Raw genomic sequence first — 25,683 nt, forward strand, 5'->3', positions numbered from 1 at the left:
GTGGGTTTGGAGTGTCACAGTTGTCATAAAGCTCCTTTAGCGCATTGTTAGCATTAGCATCTGGTGCTATGTATACAGCAATCACGAACACCGCCGAAAACTCACGAGGCAGATAGTGAGGACAACACTTCACAGTCAGCTGTTCTGTCGCCTCGGAGCAGTGTCTGTTTACCAACACGCAGTTTGTGCACCAACCTTTGTTTATGTAGACGCACAAGCCGCCCCCCCGGGCTTTCCTGGATAGCTGGCTGCGGTCCGCTCGGAACAGCTGCCGGCCGGCGAGCTGGAAGGCTGAGTCCGGCATGGTCTGGTTCAGCCAGGTTTCCGTGAGACAAATCACAGCGCAGTTCCTCATCTCCTCAGAAACATTCATCCTCAGCCGCAGCAGGTCCAGCTTGTTATCCAGAGAGCGGACGTTAGAGAGGAAAAGCGACGGAATCGGGGGTCGGTTAGCATTAGCCTTTAGCCTGGCTAGCACCCCAGCGCGTTTTCCTCTCTTCTGACGGCGCTCGCACCGCCTCCTCCTCTTGCCTTTTGTCTGCAGCGATCCGCTCCCCCACGCCGGAGCGCGGAGGAGCTGCAGCTCGCCCAGCGTAGCTCGGATATTATTGTCCATAGTTGCTGTTTTACTGACCAAACTGTCCTTAATCCTCAGAAGTTCGGTTCTGCTGTAACTCACATGCGTGGAGCGCGTAAAGTTCAGAACCAACATAAAAACAGCTCAAAATAGGGTCTTTGCTAGGAGCGTGAGAAGCCGCTGCACTACTGCGCGCCGCCATCTTGCCATGTGCAAGCAGTGTGTAAGACTGGTGGAGGAGAACATGATGCCAAGATGCATGAAAAAAACTGTAATTAAAAACCAGGATTATTCCACCAAATATTGATTATTTCTGAACTCTTAAAACTTTATTAATATGAACTTGTTTGTTTTCTTTGCATTATTTGAGGTCTGAAAGCTCTGCAACTTTTTTGTTATTTCAGTCATTTCTCATTTTCTGTAAATAAATGCTCTAAATGAGAACAATGTTAATTTTACTCAAACATAAACCTATAAATAACAAAATCAGTGTGATTTAGAGTGTTATTTAGATTAAATTTAAAATTAAAATTAAATTAAATGTAGTGATTTTATAAAAAATAAAAACTCCCATAAAAAAGTCATAAATATTTGGTTTACAAATCTTTGTGTTTCAGTTTCTCGATGGAGAAAATCTATTTTGAGCTACAAATACATCAATTAAATTAATTCATAATTTATCTCTAAACAATGGAGCTCTCAGGATCTCAGATTCATTTTAGACCTATTATAATCAATTTTAATTATAGTTTTATTTAATTGTTAGTTTTATTGTCCATATTTGCTTTGTTTTAAAAAAAAACATATGGTCATGGAATTTTGCCTTGAAGGCATGAAAAAGTCCTGTAAAAATAATGGAAATTTATTGGTTATTTTTGAGGGGTTACTCCCCTCACACGTTTATTCCAGAGAATCTCTATAGAGGAGAATACGCACTTAAAGTGAGTTCAGAATGAATGGGTTTATATGAAGCAACTGAGTAAAATCTTATGGGTTCATAAATGTCTGGTGAGCACTGCTGGAGCAGCATTAGCACTGTCCACTTACCGCTCTAAGCGGTAGCTCTTTTGTCATTCAGAGGCGAGTATTATTGGCCTGTAGCATGCTGCTAACCATGGCTAGCACTGCTGGAGCAGTATTAGCATTAGCCATTCACCTCAGCGCTAAGTGCTAGCACTTTCACTGTTCAGAGGTGAGTATTATAGAACTGTAACCTGCTGCTAACCATGGCTTGCACTGCTGGAGCAGCATTAGCATTAGCCGCTAACTGCAGCACTAAGTGCTAGCTCTTTCACTGTTCAGAGATGAGTATTATTGACCTAGCATGGCTAGCACTGCTGGAGCAGCATTAGCATTTGCATTAACCCTCAGCACTAAGTGCTAGCTAGCTCTTTCACTGTTCAGAGGTGAGTATATCAGCCTGTAACCTGCTGCGAACCATGGCTAGCACTGCTGGAGCAGTATTAGCATTATCCCTTTACGCTATGTGCTAGCTCTTTCGCCTTTCAGAGGTGAGAATTATAGGCCTGTAGCCTGCTGCTAACCCCAGCTAGCACTGCCGGAGCATTATTAGCATTAGCCACTAACCGTCTGCGTATTTAGAGTGTTAAAACAAGCTACGTGGGACGAACGGCTAGCTATCATCACTCTGGGTTACCAAAAAACTCTGTCGGGCTGCGATTACTAGCGCTAACCGCAGCTAATTACAGTTTTATTTATTTAAGTCACTCCCCCAGCGGCAAGATCTGGTGAATTAGAAGGAAAACATGGCGACACCCCTGTTCCTTACTATTGTCACATAAAATGTGACGGTAAAAAATACGGTAACTTGTTTGTGTCGCTGCTTAAAAATGCTTAAAGTTAGAGGGAACTCTGCAGTGAGACTCAACTTTTCACTTTTATTTTAAGTTGCTAAAATTTATACTAAAATATAACGTATTATTTTTCGTTTTGCAGTTCGTAAGTCTGTGAGGAAGTCCACTAGTGAACACACGAGGAAAACGTTCGAGCGTTTGCAGGAGCGCCAGCAGGAGGCGCCGCGCCGCAGGAAAGCCAATACTGAACCGGTGCTGAGCCAGGAAGAACTGCTGAAAGAGGCTCAGATCACAGCCCAGAGTAACCTGCAGTCTTTAGGTATCTACAGTCTTAGTCCTGTCTGTCCTCCTTTACAACACAGTCTTAGTCCTGTCTGTCCTCCTTTACAACACAGTCTTAGTCCTGTCTGTCCTCCTTTACAACACAGCCTTAGTCCTGTCTGTTCTCCTTTACAACACAGTCTTAGTCCTCTCTGTCCTCTTTTACAACACAGTCTTAGTCCTGTCTGTCCTCCTTTACAACACAGTCTTAGTCCTTGCTGTCCTCCTTTATAACACAGTCTTAGTCCTGTCTGTCCTCCTTTATAACAGTCTTAGTCCTGTCTGTCCTCCTTCATAACACAGTCTTAGTCCTTGCTGTTCTCCTTTACAGCACAGTCTTAGTCCTGTCTGTCCTCCTTCATAACACAGTCTTAGTCCTGTCTGTTCTCCTTTATAACACAGTCTTAGTCCTGTCTGTCCTCCTCTATAACACAGTCTTAGTCCTCCCTGCTATGTTGTTCTCCTTTATAATACAGTTAGTTACTTAGTCCTTCCTGTTACACTGTTTCTGTTTATAATGCAGTCTTAGTCCTCCCTCTTACACTGTTCTCTTTCATAATGCAGTCTTAGTCCTCCCAATAACACTATCTCTTTAAAATCTTGTTTTGTCTTAGTCCTCCCTGTAGCACTGTGTCCCTCAATAACATAGTCTTAGTCCTCCTTGTTAAACTGTTCTCCTTTTTAACGTATTCTTGGTCCTGTCTGTAACACTGTTCTTCTTTATAATGCAGTCTTAGTCCTGTCTGTTCTCCTCTATAACACAGTCTTAGTCCTGTCTGTTCTCCTGTATAACACAGTCTTAGTCCTGTCTGTCCTCCTTAAACACAGTCTTAGTCCTGTCTGTTCTCCTCTATAACACAGTCTTAGTCCTGTCTGTTCTCCTCTATAGCAGTCTTAGTCCTGTCTGTTCTCCTTTACAACACAGTCTTAGTCCTGTCTGTTCTCTATAATACAGTCTTAGTCCTGTCTGTCCTCCTTTATAACACAGTCTTAGTCCTGTCTGTATTCACTATTGACCTTTATAACACACTCTTGGTCCTCCTTATAACACTGTACCAATTCATAACCTGCAGTCTTTAAATATGTCCACAGTCTTAGTCCTATCTTTAAAATGGTTATTTTTCATAATGTAGTCTTAGTCCTGTCTGTAACACTTTTCTTCTTTATAATGCAGTCTTGGTCCTCCCAATAACACTATCTCTAAAATCTTGTCTTGTCTTAGTCCTCCCTGTAGCACTGTGTCCCTCAATAACATAGTCTTAGTCCTCCTTGTTACACTGTTCTTTATAATACAGTTTTAGTCCTCCTTATACTACTGTACCTATTTATAATCTGCAGTATTTAGATATGTCCACAGTCTTAGTTCTGTCTCTAACATCATTCTCTTTTATATGTAGTCTTAGTTTTCTTGTGTAACACAGTCTTAGTCCCTTTATAACGCATTAATAACGTGTGTGTGTGTGTGTGTGTGTGTGTGTTGTAGAGAACTACGAGCGTCTGGAGGCGGATAAGAAGAAGCAGGTCCATAAGAAGAGACGTTTTGAGGGACCGACGGTTCGCTATCACTCTGTACTGATGCCCCTCGCTACAGACGCCCTGCTGAAGGAGGAGAACGTGGACGTGGAGGGGTACAACACACACACACACACACAAACACACTTATACACACACACACACACACACACACTCACACACGCACACACTTATACACATGGATTTCTGGACAAGCTGACTCTGCGTTCACTCTAACAGGAGTCAGAGTAACGAGAGACGGGTCCTCATCATAAAACTTTACATCATAAATCTTATTCAGTCTTTAAGCATTTAATTATTTAGGTGTCCCAGTCTTTCAGTTTCTATTTATACATTTTTTGTGTCCTTGTGTCCTGTTATTTTTATTGTCCCAGTGAGCATTCCCTCCTTTACTGTCTCTTAATCTTTAGTGTTTCATCGTTCGTAGTGTCCCAGTCTATTTTAATTTTTATTGTCTACCTGTCCTGTTCTTTTTAGTGTCCAATTTTTTATGTAATTCTATCCCATATTGGTAGCGTCTCAGTTTGCCAACATTTTTTTTCTGTCCCTGTGTCCCATCCTGTTTTAGTAGCTGTAGTAGTCTTCAGTATCCCACCTTTTTACTGTCCCAGTGTTCTGTCATTTCTAGTGTCTGAACATTTTTGTGTCCCATTCTTTCATGAATATGTTTGTCCCTGTGTCTTTTTGTTTTTAGTGTTTCATAATTTTTTTATAGCTATTGACTCATCATTTTTAGTCACCCAATATCCTTTCATGTTGGCCCATTGTTTCTTTGTTGTCCATCATATGTAATTTTGTCCTAGTGTGTCCAAGATAGACCATTTCTTAGTGTCCCATATTTTTATTTAACTTAACATCCTGATGCTTTTAGTCATTTTGTGCCTTCTAATCTGCCATCATTTGTAGCGTCCCAGTGTCCCACCGTTTTTAGTGTCCCACCACTGTTAGTGTCCCACCATTTTTTAATGTTCTTTTGTCCCACCATTTTGTGTCTGACCATTTTTATGTCCAACAATTGTTACTAACCCACCATATTTAGTGTCCCACCATTTTTTTATGTCCTAGTGTCCCACCATTCTTATTGTCCCAACATTTTTATGTCCAACCATTGTTACTGACCCACCATTTTTTAGTGTCCCACCATTCTTAGTGTCCCTCCATATTTTAATGTCCCAGTGTCCTACCATTTTAAGTGTCTCACCATTTTAAGTGTCCCATCATATTTTATTATCTCAGTCTCCCATTATTTATTAGTGTCCCACAAGTTGAACATAATGATCCAGTCAGTTTTTTTTTATTTCACGTTGTTTGTTTATTATTAAAAATGCTCATGAATATTCATGTGCTGATGTCGTCGCTCTCCCCCTATAGGCTGGATCAGGACACGCCTCAGTCCAGCTCGTCCTCCGGGGCGGTGGGGACGAGGTCCCTGTGCTCCCGAACCTTCATCACCTTCAGCGACGACGAGGCCTTCAGGACCGCCTTCCCCCAGGTGTCCTCCCCTGACCCCGCCCTCCCCGTGCAGGAGGTGTGTCCTGTTACCCACAAGCCCGCGCTGTACCGCGACCCGGTGACCGACATCCCGTACTCCGACTCCCGCGCCTTCCGCATCATCCGAGAGGCGTACCGGAAATACATCTCCGCCCACGGTTTCCCCGGCAACAGCGACTCCGCCCAATCAGCAGGGGGCAGCAGTGCACCCGCCAAGACTCTCAAACCCAAAACACTGATTAAACAGGGGCTGGTTACAGCGTAACACACACCCAGTATACACAAACACTTACACATACACTATACTCACTATACACACACTATACACACTTATACACACACACACACACTATACACACACACACTATACACACACACATTTACTTACACACTATACACACACACTATACACACACACACTATACACACTATACACACACACACACACACAATACACACACACTATCCAGCAGGGGGCAGCACTCTGGAAGCAGCAGGACTGATATATTAAGGGCTAATAAAAGTATAAACTGATTCTGTTTTATTGTTTATTATAAATCTGTTGGATTGAGATGTGAGGTTTTTTCATGTTGGCTAAGAGCCAGATTAAAGCGATAGTTCACCCTAAAATCACCCCACCTAAAAGTTTTGTTTAAGTACTTTTTTACTTTTGACTTAAATGATTACAATGCTAACAAACTACTAGCTTGTTTTGGTGGTACTGTGTCCCACCCGTTAGCTTTAATGCTACATGAATAATGAAGCTAATGAGGACTATAACCCATACATTACTACAGTACAGGGCTACTGATGCTAATAAGTAATGGAACCTTATAGCTCACCAGTTAGCACTGGGGATACAATGCTAATGTAGCTAACCAGCAATGATTGATTATTATACCCCATCAATTAGCACCCGGGCTAATGAACAAACTACCTGTGTTCGTTTCTAACAAGCCAATTATCTCGTTAGCTGCAAGGCTATTTAAGCTAATATTTTTCCATCAACAAGCAGTGTATGATTCTACCCCACCAACTAGCACTGAGGCTGAAGGGCTAATGAAGCTAACTAGCAGTGGGAGACTGTACTCCATAAATTATTACAGATACGATGCTAATGATGCTAATAAGTAATGGAAGCTCATATCCCCTTAATTAGTACTGGAGTTTCAAGGCTAATGATGCTAACGAGTAATAATAGTAGTACTGGACCACAAGTCTGATGAACCAGCTAGCAGTGCAATCGCAAGGCTATGAAAGCTAATATCCTAACCAAATAGCGATGGGGCTATATTCAATGCTAATGATGCTAACAGCCTATTGAAAAGTACACTCCATCAATTATTAGCACTGGAGATAAGATGCTAACAATGCTAAAAAAAAAAAAAAGTAATGGGTGATTATAACTCACCTATTAGCATTCAGGATAAGAAGTAAACAAAGCTAACAAGCATTGAAATTAATTACTCCACCAATTAGCACAGTGCTAAGTGCTAACAGGTATCGTAACATTCCTCAAATCATATGGAAACATTGTGGAAACGTTGATGATTATGAGGTTATTAATTATTCATAATGTTTACAACTCTGTAGGTGCACGGCTTCAACACTTACTGTCCAGAGCTAACTGCTGGGCTAATTGTCTTTCTTTAACTGTTAGCTACATTAGCATTGTACCCTTCAGTGCTAACTGCTGGGCTAATTGTCTTTCTTTACCTGTTAGCTACATTAGCATTGTACCTTCAGTGCTAACTGCTGGGCTAATTGTCTTTCTTTAACTGTTAGCTACATTAGCATTGTACCTTCAGTGCTAACTGCTGGGCTAATTGTCTTTCTTTAACTGTTAGCTACATTAGCATTGTGTATTGTACGGTAAAGCTAAATAATGCTTGGGACTTTTTCACAGCAGCTCTAATATTGTTTTCATTTTTAAATGTTCTGAGATATTTGTTAATAAAGTGTAAAAAAAGAAAAAGTGTTTGGAGTAAATTGGTTTGTGGTCTGTATATTTGTGCTACTTTAATAATTTGCAAAAACAGCAGCTTTACAAACGAGAGATGAAGCTGGATGGTGGCGTAGTGATTTGCACGTTCACCTCCCAGCACTCGGTGTTGAGTTTCAGTCACTATCTGGGTGATGTTCTTCCTGATCCGCCCCATAAACATTATGATTAAATGATGTTAATTAACATTGCAACACTGAAGAAGCATAGACCTGTTATTTAATAATGATGTTTATTAAGAACAGCTACAAACAGCGCTGCAAGTCAAGTGGATAATGCGGACACGTGGAGGAACTTTTTGTGCAACTTTTTAAAAAACAGTTTGATCTGTTACTTTGCTATAGTGTGATTACCATGCTATAGCTTTATATAAAATAAATGTAGCATTAAAAACAGACGCCTACATTGCAGACCAATTTCTTGAGTCCGACCCTTCCTGAGAAAAGTGGTGAGAAATTTCAGCCTGAGCACTGATTAAATATGTTTAAAACAGTAGCTTTTAACGGTACATTGCAGAGACTAAATTGCTCACGTTTAGATAAATGCAGTGCCCTCCAAAAGTTTTGTAAGAGTGAGACCCTTTATTTTTTTGCTGTAGACTGAAAACTTTTGGGTTTGACATAAAAAGATGAAAATGAGACAAAATATCAACATTTCAGCTTTTATTTCCTGGATCTGATGCACAGTTCAGAAGAATCAGCACCTTCTGTCTGAACCCACACTTTCTTCTTATTGGTAAATGTACTGAAACAGATTAATCTAAAGTAAATTAAAGTGAATAAAACTTAATATTTAGGTGAAAATCCTTCACTTGCAGTAACTGCATCGAACCTACCTACCATTTTTCTTTAAAATCACAGATAAAATGTTACTATAGATTTCTGAGTTAATTAAACATCAATTAATATTCACGAACCGGTCCCAGAATAAACCATGCAAGATTAATTCATAACACTACCACCACCATGTTTCACAGATGAGCTGGTATTTTTGAGATCATGATCAGATCCCCTCTTTCTCCAAACTTTAGTCTTTTCATCACACTGGTAAAAAGCTCTCAAAGACTCTCAAACCCAAAATCCTGATTAAACAGGGGCTGGTTACAGCGTAACACACACTATATACACCCATTATACACATACACACACACACACACACACACACACACTATACACACACACTATACACACACACTATACACACACACTATACACACACAGCCAGCAGGGGGCAGCAGTGCACCCAACAAGACTCTCAAACCCAAAACCCTGATTAAACAGGGGCTGGTTACAGCGTAACACACACCCAGTATACACACTATACACACACACACACACACTATACACACACAAACACACTATACACACACACACTATACACACACAGCCAGCAGGGGGCAGCAGTGCACCCAACAAGACTCTCAAACCCATAACCCTGATTAAACAGGGGCTGGTTACAGCGTAACACACACCCAGTATACACACTATACACACACACACACACACTATACACACACAAACACACTATACACACACACACTATACACACACAGCCAGCAGGGGGCAGCAGTGCACCCAACAAGACTCTCAAACCCATAACCCTGATTAAACAGGGGCTGGTTACAGCGTAACACACACCCACTATACACAAACACTACACACACACACTATACACACACAGACACATGTAAATGTTCATCTCCAGTCTTTATTTTCTGTACTGCTTGGTAATTTCCAGTCCTGTCTTCCTAATTACCTCGTTAATAGTGGTTTTAATCTTCTGGTGAAGTTTCTGTGAGCAGTAGATTGTGATGTCTTCACTCCTGCCCTCTGGAGGTTGTTGGTCAGGTGTGTCCTGATACTGAATTTTTAAACGCTCAATTTCAGATTTGGGTTTTATCTGTTCAGACTGAGTTTTTATAGTTAGAGGAGAAACCAGTAATATTAAAATCAGAGATCTTTGAGAGCATGAGATCGTTGTGGGTCTATGAGTGAAAAACAAGCAGCTGTGAAGCTGAGAGAAGAGAGAAAATCAATCAGAACCATTAGAGCACAGATATTGTTCTTAGCCAGAACAACTGTGTGGAATGTTCTGAAGAAGAAAGTCGTCACTGGTGTAGTGAGTAAATAACAGATGACGGAACAGAAACATTGTGATTTCTGTGAAGAAAAACCCCCTGCAACAAAACACACCTGACAGTAACATGTTCCAATACTTTTGCTAACAAAAAAGGGAGGGTTTAGACAGAAGATGCTTCTTCTGAAATATGTATCACATTTTAATGGCAAAACCAAACGCTTTCAGTCTACAGCAGAAACAATGTTAAGAGCCTCACTTTTTCAATACTTTTGGAGGGTACTGCGTATAAAAAATAAGAGAGCACTTAAAAATGATGAGTTTCTTTGATTTCACCAAATTAAAAACCTCTGGAATATAATCAAGAGGAAGATGGATGATCACAAACCATCAAACCACCAAACTGAACTGCTTGGTGCAAAGGCATACAGTTAGGCAGTCCAAAAGTAGTGTGTAAGACTGGTGTAGATAGATAGATAGATAGATAGATAGATAGATAGATAGATAGATAGATAGATAGATAGATAGATAGATAGATAGATAGATAGATAGATAGATAGATAGATAGATAGATAGATAGATAGATAGATAGATAGATAGATAGATAGATAGATAGATAGATTATTGATCCCCGAGGGGAAAGTTTTCATGCCAAGATGCATGAAAAAACTGTGATTAAAAACCAGGGTTATTCCACTAAATATTGATTATTGCTGAACTCTTAAAACTTTGAGTATGATATTGTTTTCTTTGCATTATTTGAGGTATGAAATCTTTTTTGGTATTGCAGCCATATAGATATATGTAATATCAAATGCATGACAAATTGTTTAAAATAAACCTTTTTTTTTTACTTTATTGTCAATAGGGTTGTAAGGTTGAAGGGGGGTGGAAGCAGATTATTATGAAATATATAATATAATAAAAATATATGTATTTTGGCTCCAAACAAAATGTATTTTTTTAACATGACTGTGTCGGTATTTAGGTTTCTGTTTCTGGTAATTAGTAAATTTCGGGTCGACCCGCTCAGTACAAACAAATAACAAACAACAAATAAATAACAGAACAAAACAACAGTACAGAGAGACAATGTGAGTTATAGCTAATGTAACAGGTACTGAGTTATGAATATGAAAAGGTGTGCCTCTCCAGGAACCATCACCTCATCGTGGTGGAGAGGTTTGAAATACCCCCATGAACCTGGGAACCTGTCCAGAGGTGCCCCGGGGCCCATGTCAGGAGCTAGGCCTGGACGGGGGCCCGTCAGCGAGCACCTGGTGGTCGGGTCAGCCAAAAAGCAGCGCGGCAATCCATCCTGAAGTATCCCATGGGCCCACCACACGCAGAAGAAACCGATGGGGTTGGGTGCACTGCCATAAGGGTGGCAGTAAAGGCTTGTATAGCTTGGGGCCTCAGCAACCTAGACTTGGGCGGCAGAGGCAAACTCTGGGGACGAGGAACGTCACCTCACTGTGGGGGAAGGAGTCAGAACTGGTGCGAAAGGTGGAGTGCTATCATTATCTGGTAGGACTTACCTCTGCACACCATATGGGCTCTACATCCATAGTCCTGGACAGGGGCAGGAATTTATTCTTCTATGGAGTTGCCCAAGGCATGAGGTGTCAGGCGGGGGTGAGGATACTCACAAGTCCCTGGCTGAGTGCTGCTGTGTTGGAGTTTACACCGGTGGATGAGAGGGTCTCCTACCTGTGCTTAAAGCTCAGGAGAAAAACTCTGTTGTTTGTGCATATGCACCGAATATCAGTTTGGAGTATTCAACCTTCTTGAAGTTCCTACACGGATTTCTACATGGAGCTCCAGGAGGGGAACCCGTAGTTCTACTGGGGGATTTCAATGCACACATGGGCAACGATAGAGATACCTGGAGTGGTGTGACTGGAAGGAACGGCCTCCCCAATCTGAACCTGAGTGGTGTTCTTTTGTTGGACTTTTGTGCAAGTCACGGCTTGTCCATAAAAAACACCATATTCAAACATAAGGAGGCTCAAAGGTGTATGTGGTACGAGAGCAGCCTAGGTCGAAGGTCAATGATCGATTTTGTGATTGTATCATCTGATCTGAGGCTGTATGTTTTGGACACTGGGGTAAGAAGAGAAGCAGAGCTGTCAACTGATCACCATCTCGTGGTGAGTTGGGTCAGGTGGCAGGGGAAAACCATGGATAGACCTGGTAAGCCCAAACGAGTAGTGCGGGTAAACTGGGAATGTCTGGGGGAGACCTCTGTCCAAGAGACCTTTAACTCCCACCTCTGAAGAAGCTTCTCAAACATCCCTGTGGAGACTGGGGACATCGAATCAGAACGGTCGATGTTCAAAGCCTACATTGGTGAAGCTGCAGCTGTGAGCTGTGGTCTTAGGGGCCTCAAGGGGCAGTAAACCTCGAACGCCGCGGTGGACACCGGTGGTGAGGAAAACCGCCCAGCTGAAGAAGGAGGACTCTGGAGATAGTTGTGGGGTACCGGCAGGCCCGAAGAGTGGCATCTGCAGCAGTGGGAGAGGCAAAACAGCAGGTGTGGGAGGAGTTTGGAGAGGCTATGGAGCAAGTACCAAGGTGCTTCTGGAAAACGATCCGGCACCTCAGGAGGGGGAAGTGGGGAACCATCCAGGCAGTATATAGCAAGAGTGGGACACTGCTTACCTCAACTAAGGAGGTAATCGGACATTGGAAAGAGCACTTTGAGGAACTCCTAGCCCCACTATTTGAGGAACTCAAATAGATCCACTCACTGTACCAGCTCAACACTCACTAACACCTCATACACCACCACCATGCTAATCACTGCTGTATCTGATCCACTCACTGTACCACCAGCTCAACACACACTAACACCTCATACACCACCACCATGCTAATCACTGCTAATCACTGCTGTATCTGATCCACTCACTGTACCACCAGCTCAACACTCACTAACACCTCATACACCACCACCATGCTAATCACTGCTGTATCTGATCCACTCACTGTACCAGCTCAACACACACTAACACCACATACACCACCACCATGCTAATCACTGCTGTATCTGATCCACTCACTGTACCACCAGCTCAACACTCACTAACACCTCATACACCACCACCATGCTAATCACTGCTAATCACTGCTGTATCTGATCCACTCACTGTACCACCAGCTCAACACACACTAACACCTCATACACCACCACGCTAATCACTGCTAATCACTGCTGTATCTGATCCACTCACTGTACCACCAGCTCAACACACACTAACACCTCATACACCACCACCATGCTAATCACTGCTAATCACTGCTGTATCTGATCCACTCACTGTACCACCAGCTCAACACACACTAACACCTCATACACCACCACGCTAATCACTGCTGTATCTGATCCACTCACTGTACCACCAGCTCAACACTCACTAACACCTCATACACCACCACCATGCTAATCAGTGCTAATCACTGCTGTATCTGATCCACTCACTGTACCACCAGCTCAACACACACTAACACCCCATACACCACCACCATGCTAATCACTGCTAATCACTGCTGTATCTGATCCACTCACTGTACCAGCTCAACACACACTAACACCTCATACACCACCACCATGCTAATCACTGCTAATCACTGCTGTATCTGATCCACTCACTGTACCACCAGCTCAACACTCACTAACACCTCATACACCACCACCATGCTAATCACTGCTAATCACTGCTGTATCTGATCCACTCACTGTACCACCAGCTCAACACTCACTAACACCTCATACACCACCACCATGCTAATCACTGCTAATCACTGCTGTATCTGATCCACTCACTGTACCACCAGCTCAACACTCACTAACACCTCATACACCACCACCATGCTAATCACTGCTGTATCTGATCCACTCACTGTACCACCAGCTCAACACTCACTAACACCTCATACACCACCACCATGCTAATCACTGCTAATCACTGCTGTATCTGATCCACTCACTGTACCACCAGCTCAACACACACTAACACCTCATACACCACCACCATGCTAATCACTGCTAATCACTGCTGTATCTGATCCACTCACTGTACCACCAGCTCAACACTCACTAACACCTCATACACCACCACCATGCTAATCACTGCTGTATCTGATCCACTCACTGTACCAGCTCAACACACACTAACACCACATACACCACCACCATGCTAATCACTGCTGTATCTGATCCACTCACTGTACCACCAGCTCTACACACACTAACACCTCATACACCACCACCATGCTAATCACTGCTAATCACTGCTGTATCTGATCCACTCACTGTACCACCAGCTCAACACTCACTAACACCTCATACACCACCACCATGCTAATCACTGCTAATCACTGCTGTATCTGATCCACTCACTGTACCAGCTCAACACACACTAACACCTCATACACCACCACCATGCTAATCACTGCTGTATCTGATCCACTCACTGTACCACCAGCTCAACACACACTAACACCTCATACACCACCACCATGCTAATCACTGCTAATCACTGCTGTATCTGATCCACTCACTGTACCAGCTCAACACTCACTAACACCTCATACACCACCACCATGCTAATCACTGCTAATCACTGCTGTATCTGATCCACTCACTGTACCACCAGCTCAACACTCACTAACACCTCATACACCACCACCATGCTAATCACTGCTGTATCTGATCCACTCACTGTACCAGCTCAACACTCACTAACACCTCATACACCACCACCATGCTAATCACTGCTAATCACTGCTGTATCTGATCCACTCACTGTACCACCAGCTCAACACACACTAACACCTCATACACCACCACCATGCTAATCACTGCTAATCACTGCTGTATCTGATCCACTCACTGTACCACCAGCTCAACACTCACTAACACCTCATACACCACCACCATGCTAATCACTGCTAATCACTGCTGTATCTGATCCACTCACTGTACCACCAGCTCAACACACACTAACACCTCATACACCACCACCATGCTAATCACTGCTAATCACTGCTGTATCTGATCCACTCACTGTACCACCAGCTCAACACTCACTAACACCTCATACACCACCACCATGCTAATCACTGCTAATCACTGCTGTATCTGATCCACTCACTGTACCACCAGCTCAACACTCACTAACACCTCATACACCACCACCATGCTAATCACTGCTAATCACTGCTGTATCTGATCCACTCACTGTACCACCAGCTCAACACTCACTAACACCACATACACCACCACCATGCTAATCACTGCTAATCACTGCTGTATCTGATCCACTCACTATACCACCAGCTCAACACACACTGACACCTCATACACCACCACCATGCTAATCACTGCTGTATCTGATCCACTCACTGTACCACCAGCTCAACACACACTAACACCTCATACACCACCACCATGCTAATCACTGCTAATCACTGCTGTATCTGATCCACTCACTGTACCACCAGCTCAACACTCACTAACACCTCATACACCACCACCATGCTAATCACTGCTGTATCTGATCCACTCACTGTACCACCAGCTCAACACACACTAACACCTCATACACCACCACCATGCTAATCACTGCTGTATCTGATCCACTCACTGTACCACCAGCTCAACACTCACTAACACCTCATACACCACCACCATGCTAAGAACCTAGGTTCTCAGTTGGAAACCGATGGACTTTCTACTCCAGGTGGGGGGTGAGTTCTTGCCCCAAGAGAAGGAGTTTAAGTATTTTGGGGTCTTGATCCTTGAGGGAAGGACGGAGTGTGAGATTGGCCGGAGAATCATCTCAGCAGGGGCGGTATTGTGTTTACTTTACTGCACTGTTGTGACAAAAAGGGAGCTAAGCAAAAAAGCAAAGCTCTCAATCTACCTGTCTATCTACGATTCTAGTCTCACCTGTGGTCATGAGCGAGGGGTCATGACTGAAAGAACGAGGTCGTGAATACAAGCGGCTGAAATGGGTTTCCTCAGAAGGGTGGCTGGGGTCTCCCTCAGAGAGATAGGGTGAGAAGCTCAGTCATCGGCGAGGGACTCGGAGTAAAACAGCTGCTTCTTTACATTGAAAGGAGCTGATTGAGGTGGTTCAGGTATCTGATGATCTGATGACGCCTCCCTAAGGAGGTGTTCCTCCTGACACGTCCAGCTGGGCACTAGGACCAGGTGGAGAGATTATATCTCAACTCTGGCATGGGAACGCCTGGGGATCCCCTGATCAGAGTTGAACAATGTAGCCCGGGACGTGGAAGAGAGATAAAAAAGGAAGGGAGGGAAGAAAAAGGAGTTAGAATGTTTTATAAAACTCTCCTGGAGTGGGATGAAAAAGAGAGATTACCTATTACTGCGCAGGTAATCGTTTCCACAGTTCAGCCACAGTACTGAAGAGGAATCTAAGGTTGTCTCTGTTTTTCTCAATAAACACTGAGATATACTGAGATTTAGTTTTAATTAGGGCTTTTTTTGTAGTCCGAGAGACTATGCTGCCATGCGAGCGTAAAAGTCCGAGTTTTGTTTGTTGCCATTTACGTTCAGAGAAGTTACGAGAATGTTGATGTTTTGTCTCATTTTCGTCTTTTAATGCCAAACCCAAACGTTTTAGGTCTACAGCTCAAAAAATGTTATACATGTGTGATTTGTATTATTATTTTTTAATTTATTATGATTTTTTTATACTATAGTTACTCTATTTTTTTATATTATTTATTTTATTTTATTGATTCATGTTTTATTGTACAACGTAAAAGTTAGTTTTGGCTTCATTTTAACTGTTTTTTATTGTATCAATCTTATCTTTATCTTATCTTTTGATCTTAATTTATCTTAATTAATCTTAAAGTTTTATTATTAATATTTAATTTGTATTAATTTGATTTTTTTATTAATTTTAATTGTATTTATTATTAATTGATTTTTATCTTTTATTCTCTGTTATTCTGAAATGATTAAATGTAGTTCTTATTTTCTTTGTCGGGTCAATCCCTGTATTTGTAAATGCTCGACTACACTGCAAATGAGGTTTACCCTCAGTGTACTTCCAAGTTAAAACTGATTAAAGAAATGTACATATATATTGTAAATATTATATATAATTATATAATGTAAATATTATATATATATAATTATTATAATATATAATAAAAGTATATACATTATTTTTCTCTCTTCTTTTTTTTTTTACCATGACTGTTTTCTGTTTCTGTCATTAGTAAATCTGCATGCCATTAGTGACGTATGCTGAATACAGATCAGAACCGGTTAGTTTGGTAACGCCTGGAGCTCCAGACTAAAGTCTTTGGAATTGTTTTGCTGTTCTGTAATTATAGAGGGACACACCCATTCCATCAAACCCAGCAGCTTCCCATAAACACCTTTACTGATTACCAGAAACAGAAACCTAACAATACATCATTATTATTATTATTATTATTATTATTATTATTATTATTATTATTATATTATTATTATTATTATTATTATTATTATTATATTATTATTATTATTATTATTATTATTATTATTATATTATTATTATTATTATTATTATTATATTATTTCTTTTTATTATTATTATTATTATTATTATTTTATTATTATTATTATTATTATTATTATTATTATATTATTATTATTATTATTATTATTATTATTATTATTATTATTATTATTATATTATTATTATTATTATTAGTATTATTATTATTATTAGTATTATTATTATATTATTTCTTTTATTATTATTATTATTATTATTAGTATTATTATTATTTGGGAGGTTATTCTCATCACTGAAGTGATTAGCAGTGATTAGCATGGTGGTGGTGTATGAGGTGTTAATGAGTGTTGAGCTGGTGGTATAGTGAGTGGATCAGATACAGCAGTGATTAGCAGTGATTAGCATGGTGGTGGTGTATGAGGTGTTAGTGTGTGTTGAGCTGGTACAGTGAGTGGATCAGATACAGCAGTGATTAGCAGTGATTAGCATGGTGGTGGTGTATGAGGTGTTAGTGTGTGTTGAGCTGGTGGTACAGTGAGTGGATCAGATACAGCAGTGATTAGCAGTGATTAGCATGGTGGTGGTGTATGAGGTGTTAGTGAGTGTTGAGCTGGTGGTACAGTGAGTGGATCAGATACAGCAGTGATTAGCATGGTGGTGGTGTATGAGGTGTTAGTGAGTGTTGAGCTGGTGGTACAGTGAGTGGATCAGATACAGCAGTGATTAGCAGTGATTAGCATGGTGGTGGTGTATGAGGTGTTAGTGTGTGTTGAGCTGGTGGTACAGTGAGTGGATCAGATACAGCAGTGATTAGCATGGTGGTGGTGTATGAGGTGTTAGTGTGTGTTGAGCTGGTGGTACAGTGAGTGGATCAGATACAGCAGTGATTAGCAGTGATTAGCATGGTGGTGGTGTATGAGGTGTTAGTGAGTGTTGAGCTGGTACAGTGAGTGGATCAGATACAGCAGTGATTAGCAGTGATTAGCATGGTGGTGGTGTATGAGGTGTTAGTGTGTGTTGAGCTGGTGGTACAGTGAGTGGATCAGATACAGCAGTGATTAGCAGTGATTAGCATGGTGGTGGTGTATGAGGTGTTAGTGAGTGTTGAGCTGGTGGTACAGTGAGTGGATCAGATACAGCAGTGATTAGCAGTGATTAGCATGGTGGTGGTGTATGAGGTGTTAGTGAGTGTTGAGCTGGTGGTACAGTGAGTGGATCAGATACAGCAGTGATTAGCAGTGATTAGCATGGTGGTGGTGTATGAGGTGTTAGTGAGTGTTGAGCTGGTGGTACAGTGAGTGGATCAGATACAGCAGTGATTAGCATGGTGGTGGTGTATGAGGTGTTAGTGTGTGTTCAGCTGGTACAGTGAGTGGATCAGATACAGCAGTGATTAGCAGTGATTAGCATGGTGGTGGTGTATGAGGTGTTAGTGTGTGTTGAGCTGGTGGTACAGTGAGTGGATCAGATACAGCAGTGATTAGCATGGTGGTGGTGTATGAGGTGTTAGCGTGTGTTGAGCTGGTGGTACAGTGAGTGGATCAGATACAGCAGTGATTAGCATGGTGGTGGTGTATGAGGTGATAGTGAGTGTTGAACTGGTACAGTGAGTGGATCAGATACAGCAGTGATTAGCAGTGATTAGCATGGTGGTGGTGTATGAGGTGTTAGTGAGTGTTGAGCTGGTACAGTGAGTGGATCAGATACAGCAGTGATTAGCAGTGATTAGCATGGTGGTGGTGTATGGGGTGTTAGTGTGTGTTGAGCTGGTGGTACAGTGAGTGGATCAGATACAGCAGTGATTAGCAGTGATTAGCATGGTGGTGGTGTATGAGGTGTTAGTGAGTGTTGAGCTGGTACAGTGAGTGGATCAGATACAGCAGTGATTAGCAGTGATTAGCATGGTGGTGGTGTATGAGGTGTTAGTGAGTGTTGAGCTGGTGGTACAGTGAGTGGATCAGATACAGCAGTGATTAGCATGGTGGTGGTGTATGAGGTGTTAGTGAGTGTTGAGCTGGTGGTACAGTGAGTGGATCAGATACAGCAGTGATTAGCAGTGATTAGCATGGTGGTGGTGTATGAGGTGTTAGTGAGTGTTGAGCTGGTACAGTGAGTGGATCAGATACAGCAGTGATTAGCAGTGATTAGCATGGTGGTGGTGTATGAGGTGTTAGTGAGTGTTGAGCTGGTGGTACAGTGAGTGGATCAAATACAGCAGTGATTAGCAGTGATTAGCATGGTGGTGGTGTATGAGGTGTTAGTGAGTGTTGAGCTGGTGGTACAGTGAGTGGATCAGATACAGCAGTGATTAGCATGGTGGTGGTGTATGAGGTGTTAGTGAGTGTTGAGCTGGTGGTACAGTGAGTGGATCAGATACAGCAGTGATTAGCAGTGATTAGCATGGTGGTGGTGTATGAGGTGTTAGTGTGTGTTGAGCTGGTGGTACAGTGAGTGGATCAGATACAGCAGTGATTACCAGTGATTAGCATGGTGGTGGTGTATGAGGTGTTAGTGAGTGTTGAGCTGGTACAAACAGCACTTCTTACGTCTTTCTTTCTTACGCTCTTCTATTAAGATCAGATTTGTATCAGTGTAGGACTCATTGTTGTCTTATGCACAGTGTCTTCCAGCTCAGCTGTAGATCTCTGCGGTTCATCTAGAGTGATCATGGGTCTCTTGGTTGCATCTCTGATCAGTCTTCTTCTCCTTGTTTGAGCTGAGAGTTTAGAGGGACGGCTGGGTCTTGGTTAGTAGATTAGCAGTGGTCTGATACTCCCTCCATTTCAGTATGATCTCTTGCACAGAGAACCAAGAACCCGTAGTCAAAACTGGTTTTCGAACAGGTCTCACGTGAAACGTCAGCTCAGGGAAGTTTCTGTTCATCAGAATCAGAAGATCAGAGGCCCCGCCCATCCCTCCCCGCTCTCGCGCAACACTATAAAACTCACAGGCATCTCGTCTTTCTCCACAAAACTCTTTTCCATTATTTTCTCTACTTCTCGCAAGACTAAAATGAGTTTAAACGAGGGCTGGGACAGGATGAAGCGCAGGTCCCTGTCTGATCCAGAATCTACAGAAGATACGGTCAGTGGTGGAGAAAGTCCTTTAGAGATGAATCCCTGTGTGGACGGGACGTCCTGCATGGTGAGTAATACTGTGTTAGAGTGAGCGTGTGTGAGAGAGAGAGAATGTGAGTGTGTGTATAGTGTATGTGTGTGTGTGTGTGTGTACATTAACAGAAGTGCTTATCTTTTATCATGCTGTGAAAGTAGTGTTTGGCATTAAAACACTTTAGTTCTGTTTTTGATTGTTTTAGATCATGTTACTGGATATAATTTTAATATAATAAAGTTTATTATTCTGAATATTGTTATTTTTTTTATCTACTTCTATCTCAGGCTCCTGTAGAGGGCAGTATACCTGTGCAGCCTGTATGGTAAGTCACTAACTGTTTATAATAAACAGTATCTGCAGTTAATACTGAATATAATCACACTACTACTCTAAAACAGAGATTCACAGCTTTTAAATAGAGATGTTTGATTTGATCTCCAGGAAGAAGAGTCGTCAGAGTGAGAGTTCGAGTCCTGCTGATGATGAAGCAGATTCTGCTGAAGACCCGCACAGTATTAACACCACTCTCACCACCACTGACCCCCCAGCTGATGTAGACACCAGTCTCACCACCACTGACCCCCCAGCTGATGTAGACACCAGTCTCACCACCACCGACCCCCCAGCTGACAAAGGTCAGGTTCACAGTGAGGATTTCATAATTGAGGCAGTACGAGATCATATCAATAATGGAAGCATCGGGCAGTCCTGTGAGCTGTGGATCTTCTCACAGAACAGTCCGTGTTTGGGGAGAGGAGGTACCGATTAAATTAACCAGGTTATCAGATGAACTGGACAGATTTTATCAGATTAAAACTTTCATCACATTCTCAAAACCATACGGCCCAACAGGTTCCATCGTTTCTAAATTACCAGATCACATCTACAGAACCTGTTCCTACAGAACCATCCAGAACAGTGCTCACCATCAGGACCCTCCACCAACCATTCCTGAAACTGATCAATCCACTAAATCCACTAAATTTAGAAGAAAGAGATGTGATTCGTTACCACCTGATATCTCTAATAAACCCCTGACTTCTCTAATAGTTAATCAGAACAATTATCAGTCTTCTACCAGACTGCCCCCTCCTAATTCTGAACCTCAGTTTAACAGGTCCAATTCTGACCGTTCACTAAAAACAGTGATATAGTCCAGTTACTGGAGTCAGAGAGGGACACACTTCTCACCACAGCCGATCAAGAATCTAAATTCCTCATGAAAATGTTTTCTAGATTTAAACCAAAAATTAATTCGATTAAAGAAAACATTCCCAAAGATAAATGGAAAATACTTCTGTTGGTGACATCACTGATTCTCAGAGTATAGACTAGAGTAATTCAGAGAATACTTTGAGTTTCTGTTCAGATGCTGTTTCTTTATCACACAGTGCACAGCTGTAATACATTAAAATCTGTCTAAATTTCATTAAATCATTTTACCCCTGATTCCTGTTGTGTTGATTTATGTCTGTACAGTATAAAAGATTCACACATTATTATGGTGATATTTGATATTTTTATATGATTTTTATATTTTTATATGATATTTTTGTTATTTTATAATTTGAGTGGTAATAGTTTTATCAGTTTAATTATGCATCAGTGAGTGAACTCTGTACTGAATATTGAGGTGATATAAATTAACATTTATTATTATTATTATTAGGGTTCAAGCACCGAAGGTGCGTAGAACCCTATTGTTTTTGCTAAGATTTTTCTTCTTATTATTATTATTATTATTATTATTATTCTTTTTCTCCTGTAAAAACAGTTGTGCAGCCTAAACCGTAAGTCATAGAGAAATGAAACTTGGTAGGTAGATGTAGGATCAGTGCATCTCGGTGGACAACAAAAATGGCACCGAGTGGTCAAGTGGTGGCGCTATAAACAAGGAAATTCATTTTTCACAATTTTCTCAATAACTCAAAAACCATAAGACCTACATTCAAAATTCTTTTTTTGATGGATTCCTTGGGTCAATACCAACAACTTTCCAATTTGGACCATGCACTTCCGTCTATATAGATTTTGTGCTAATTTGCATAATATGCAAAACCTACTTTTGCAAACTAGTCCTAGGAATTTTGACCAATCCTGGCATGTTTGGTATCAAAACACTCGTGAGAGCATGCGCTTCAATATTCAGTAAGAAAAAGTTGAAATATGTAAACAATATGGCCGCCATATGCAAATTAGTCCTTCCGGATATATGCCCCATTCACTTCAAGAGGTAAATTTGGAGCACTGTTTCTCAGCAACCGTGCAACCTAGCAAGTTGAAACTTTGCATGCAGAATCTATCATACAGCCTCTAAAGGATGTTCAAAGGGCAACTTAATCAATCAACATGGCTGAACACCATCAGCCAATCAGCATTCAGCAGACATTTTGGCAGGCTGAATGTTGCCCAATCTGGATGATATTTGGCAGTTATGTTCAGGTGGAGACACTGTAGTGACCTGCAAAGTGCTGAAACAATCCGCCCACTGGGGGGCGCTGTTCCAAAAAAACGAGTATATGTCAATCATGCTGTACTATTTTGACATCTAATTGTTTTTGCCATATTTAGTACAGTGGCTCTGACAAATTTCTCAATACAACTATGTTTAAAAAGTGCTTTGTTCATTCATAATTGCTAATTGTTTGAAAATAGCTATATTGAAACTACTCTCTGGATATTTGGCCTATCACCTCCATTTCAGTCTTGCTGCACACTGTAGAGTCTCTAGGTAAATGTTCATTAAAAACATTTGTGAAAATTTCACATACAATACTCTCCAGGCATCAAGCAATCTGTGCGTCCTTGGAATTTCTAACCTAAATTGCTGTAACTCTGCAGTATTTGCTGTAATCTCACAATGTTAAAGACCTCTGTACAATATCACTCTGATGAAGCGCCATTTAATACAGAACTAGATTAAGAATAACTTGACATTACATGTCATATCAGAACATTCACTCCTTTGTGCCTCTTCTCAACATTAATAACAGGTGAAAGACTTTTGATCATTTTAAATGTGACAGAATGTCTCCAATTGTGTTAGACCTTCTTACACATCACCATCCTATGCTCTAGTAGGCACCATTGTGCTAGTTGGTGCTTGATGAAGCGCCATTTAATTCAGAACTAGATTTATAATAACTTCGTAATTACATGTCATATCAGAACATTCACTCCTTTGTGTTAATTCAAACTTGTTTGGTCAAACATTTCAGCTTGTTCTGCAAAGGTTCAAAGGTCAATCTGAATACCACTTTGTGAACATTCTGGTTGAAGCCACCTGATCAATACCAATAACATGTAGACACCTTTTGACTAGTTCTAACTCACTTAATGAATATCCTACAAAGTTCACTAGATTTACATGTGAATTTAAGCACTGATCAGGTTGAAAGGCCTCTGCTCAACATTAATAACAGGTGAAAAACTTGATAATTTCTAAATGTGACAGGGCATCTCCAATCATATTAGACCTTCTTACACATCACCATTCAATGCTCCAGTAGGCACCATTGTGCAAGTTGGTGCTTGAACCCGATGATTGCCGCTTGCGGCTATATTTATTATTATTATTATCAGTGAAAGACAAAGAGATGCAGTTAGCATCAATCAGAAGTACAGATATTATTAATATGCAAAAAAATATGAATATGAGAAAAGTAATATGTGCATATTTAGGATACAGCCAGTTTACTGCTAATCTAGTTCTTTTTAGCACTTTAGTGATTTTTATATAAATTCTAACCACCTTCAGGCAGCCTTTACCTGTTTTAGCTGAGTTTAACACTTTTTTACCCTTATATTATTTGTTATTTATTTTAAATTATTATATATATAGTATTTATTTAAGTATTATTTTCTTTTTACTGTCTCATTATGTACACAATCGTATAAATAAAACTGAATTTGAAATATTAATACATATACACATACAGTTAAGAGCTGGTCTAGGATCAGAGAGTGGGTTCTCCTCTCAGACCCTCTGCTATTTTAAACACTGGAGATCATGAATAAATGAAGCAGAAAGAGTAAAAAAATACACCTGAAAAAAATTAATAAAAACAACCAAATCTATCCATAACTCCACGTTAAGAAATCAGAAGGAGTTGGTAGCAAAATAAAAGTGAGTTATTATTATTATTATTATTATGATAAATAATAAAAATAAACTGGAATAAAGCCAGTGAACAGACAGGGTGAGATATGGAGGTGCTGGGTTGGGCTGATCAGGATGTGTTTCCAGGTCATTAAAGGGGAGGAGCTCTAAAAGTCTCTTTTCCAGGTCAGACATTTCCCCACTGTTTATAGATAGATAGATAGATACATAGATACTTTATTCATCCCGAAGGAAATTTAGGCATCCAGCAGCAACAACACAATACAATAAGAAACATATTCAAACATAAATTAAAACAGAGAAGAATAGAAAATATATAAGGCTACAAATCATGATACTGCGCCTACAGAAACACAGAGAAAAACAGCACAAGCAGACACACAGCCGGCCTATCGCCTATAGAGAAATATTCTACATAGTTTGTGTCAACAAACCTTTTTTTCAAGAAGAAAACGAGACGATAACTAAATAAAAACAGCATTAAAAAATAAAAACAAGACGATAACTAAATAAAAACAGCATTAAAAAATAAAAACAAGACGATAACTAAATAAAAACAGCATTAAAAAATAAAAACGAGACGATAACTAAATAAAAACAGCATTAAAAAATAAAAACGAGACGATAACTAAATAAAAAGAGCATTAAAAAATAAAAACGAGACGATAACTAAATAAAAACAGCATTAAAAAATAAAAACGAGACGATAACTAAATAAAAAGAGCATTAAAAAAATAAAAACGAGACGATAACTAAATAAAAACAGCATAAAAAAATAAAAACGAGACGATAACTAAATAAAAAGAGCATTAAAAAATAAAAACGAGATGATAACTAAATAAAAAGAGCATTAAAAAATTAAAATGAGATGATAACTAAATAAAAACAGCATAAAAAATTAAAATGAGATGATAACTAAATAAAAAGAGCATTAAAAAAATAAAAACGAGATGATAACTAAATAAAAAGAACATGAAAAAAATAAAAACGAGACGATAACTAAATAAAAACAGCATTAAAAAAATAAAAACGAGACAATAACTAAATAAAAAGGGCATGAAAAAAATAAAAACGAGACGATAAGTAAA

General features: G+C 40.4%; 1 protein-coding gene across 1 annotated transcript; it reads left to right on the forward strand.

Moving 5' to 3' along the window:
- The first annotated feature begins 1,578 nt into the window (after positions 1-1,578).
- On the forward strand, positions 1,579-6,103 carry LOC125788829 (vacuolar protein sorting-associated protein 72 homolog). The gene is made up of 4 exons (XM_049472704.1): positions 1,579-1,585; positions 2,534-2,710; positions 4,196-4,340; positions 5,617-6,103. The coding sequence occupies exons 1-4, from the start codon at positions 1,579-1,581 to the stop codon at positions 5,999-6,001; spliced, it is 714 nt and encodes a 237-aa protein (XP_049328661.1). The 3' UTR covers positions 6,002-6,103.
- Positions 6,104-25,683: the final 19,580 nt, after the last annotated feature.

This window comes from Astyanax mexicanus, unplaced genomic scaffold, assembly GCF_023375975.1.
Source record: "Astyanax mexicanus isolate ESR-SI-001 unplaced genomic scaffold, AstMex3_surface scaffold_31, whole genome shotgun sequence".
Lineage (NCBI taxonomy): Eukaryota > Metazoa > Chordata > Actinopteri > Characiformes > Acestrorhamphidae > Astyanax > Astyanax mexicanus.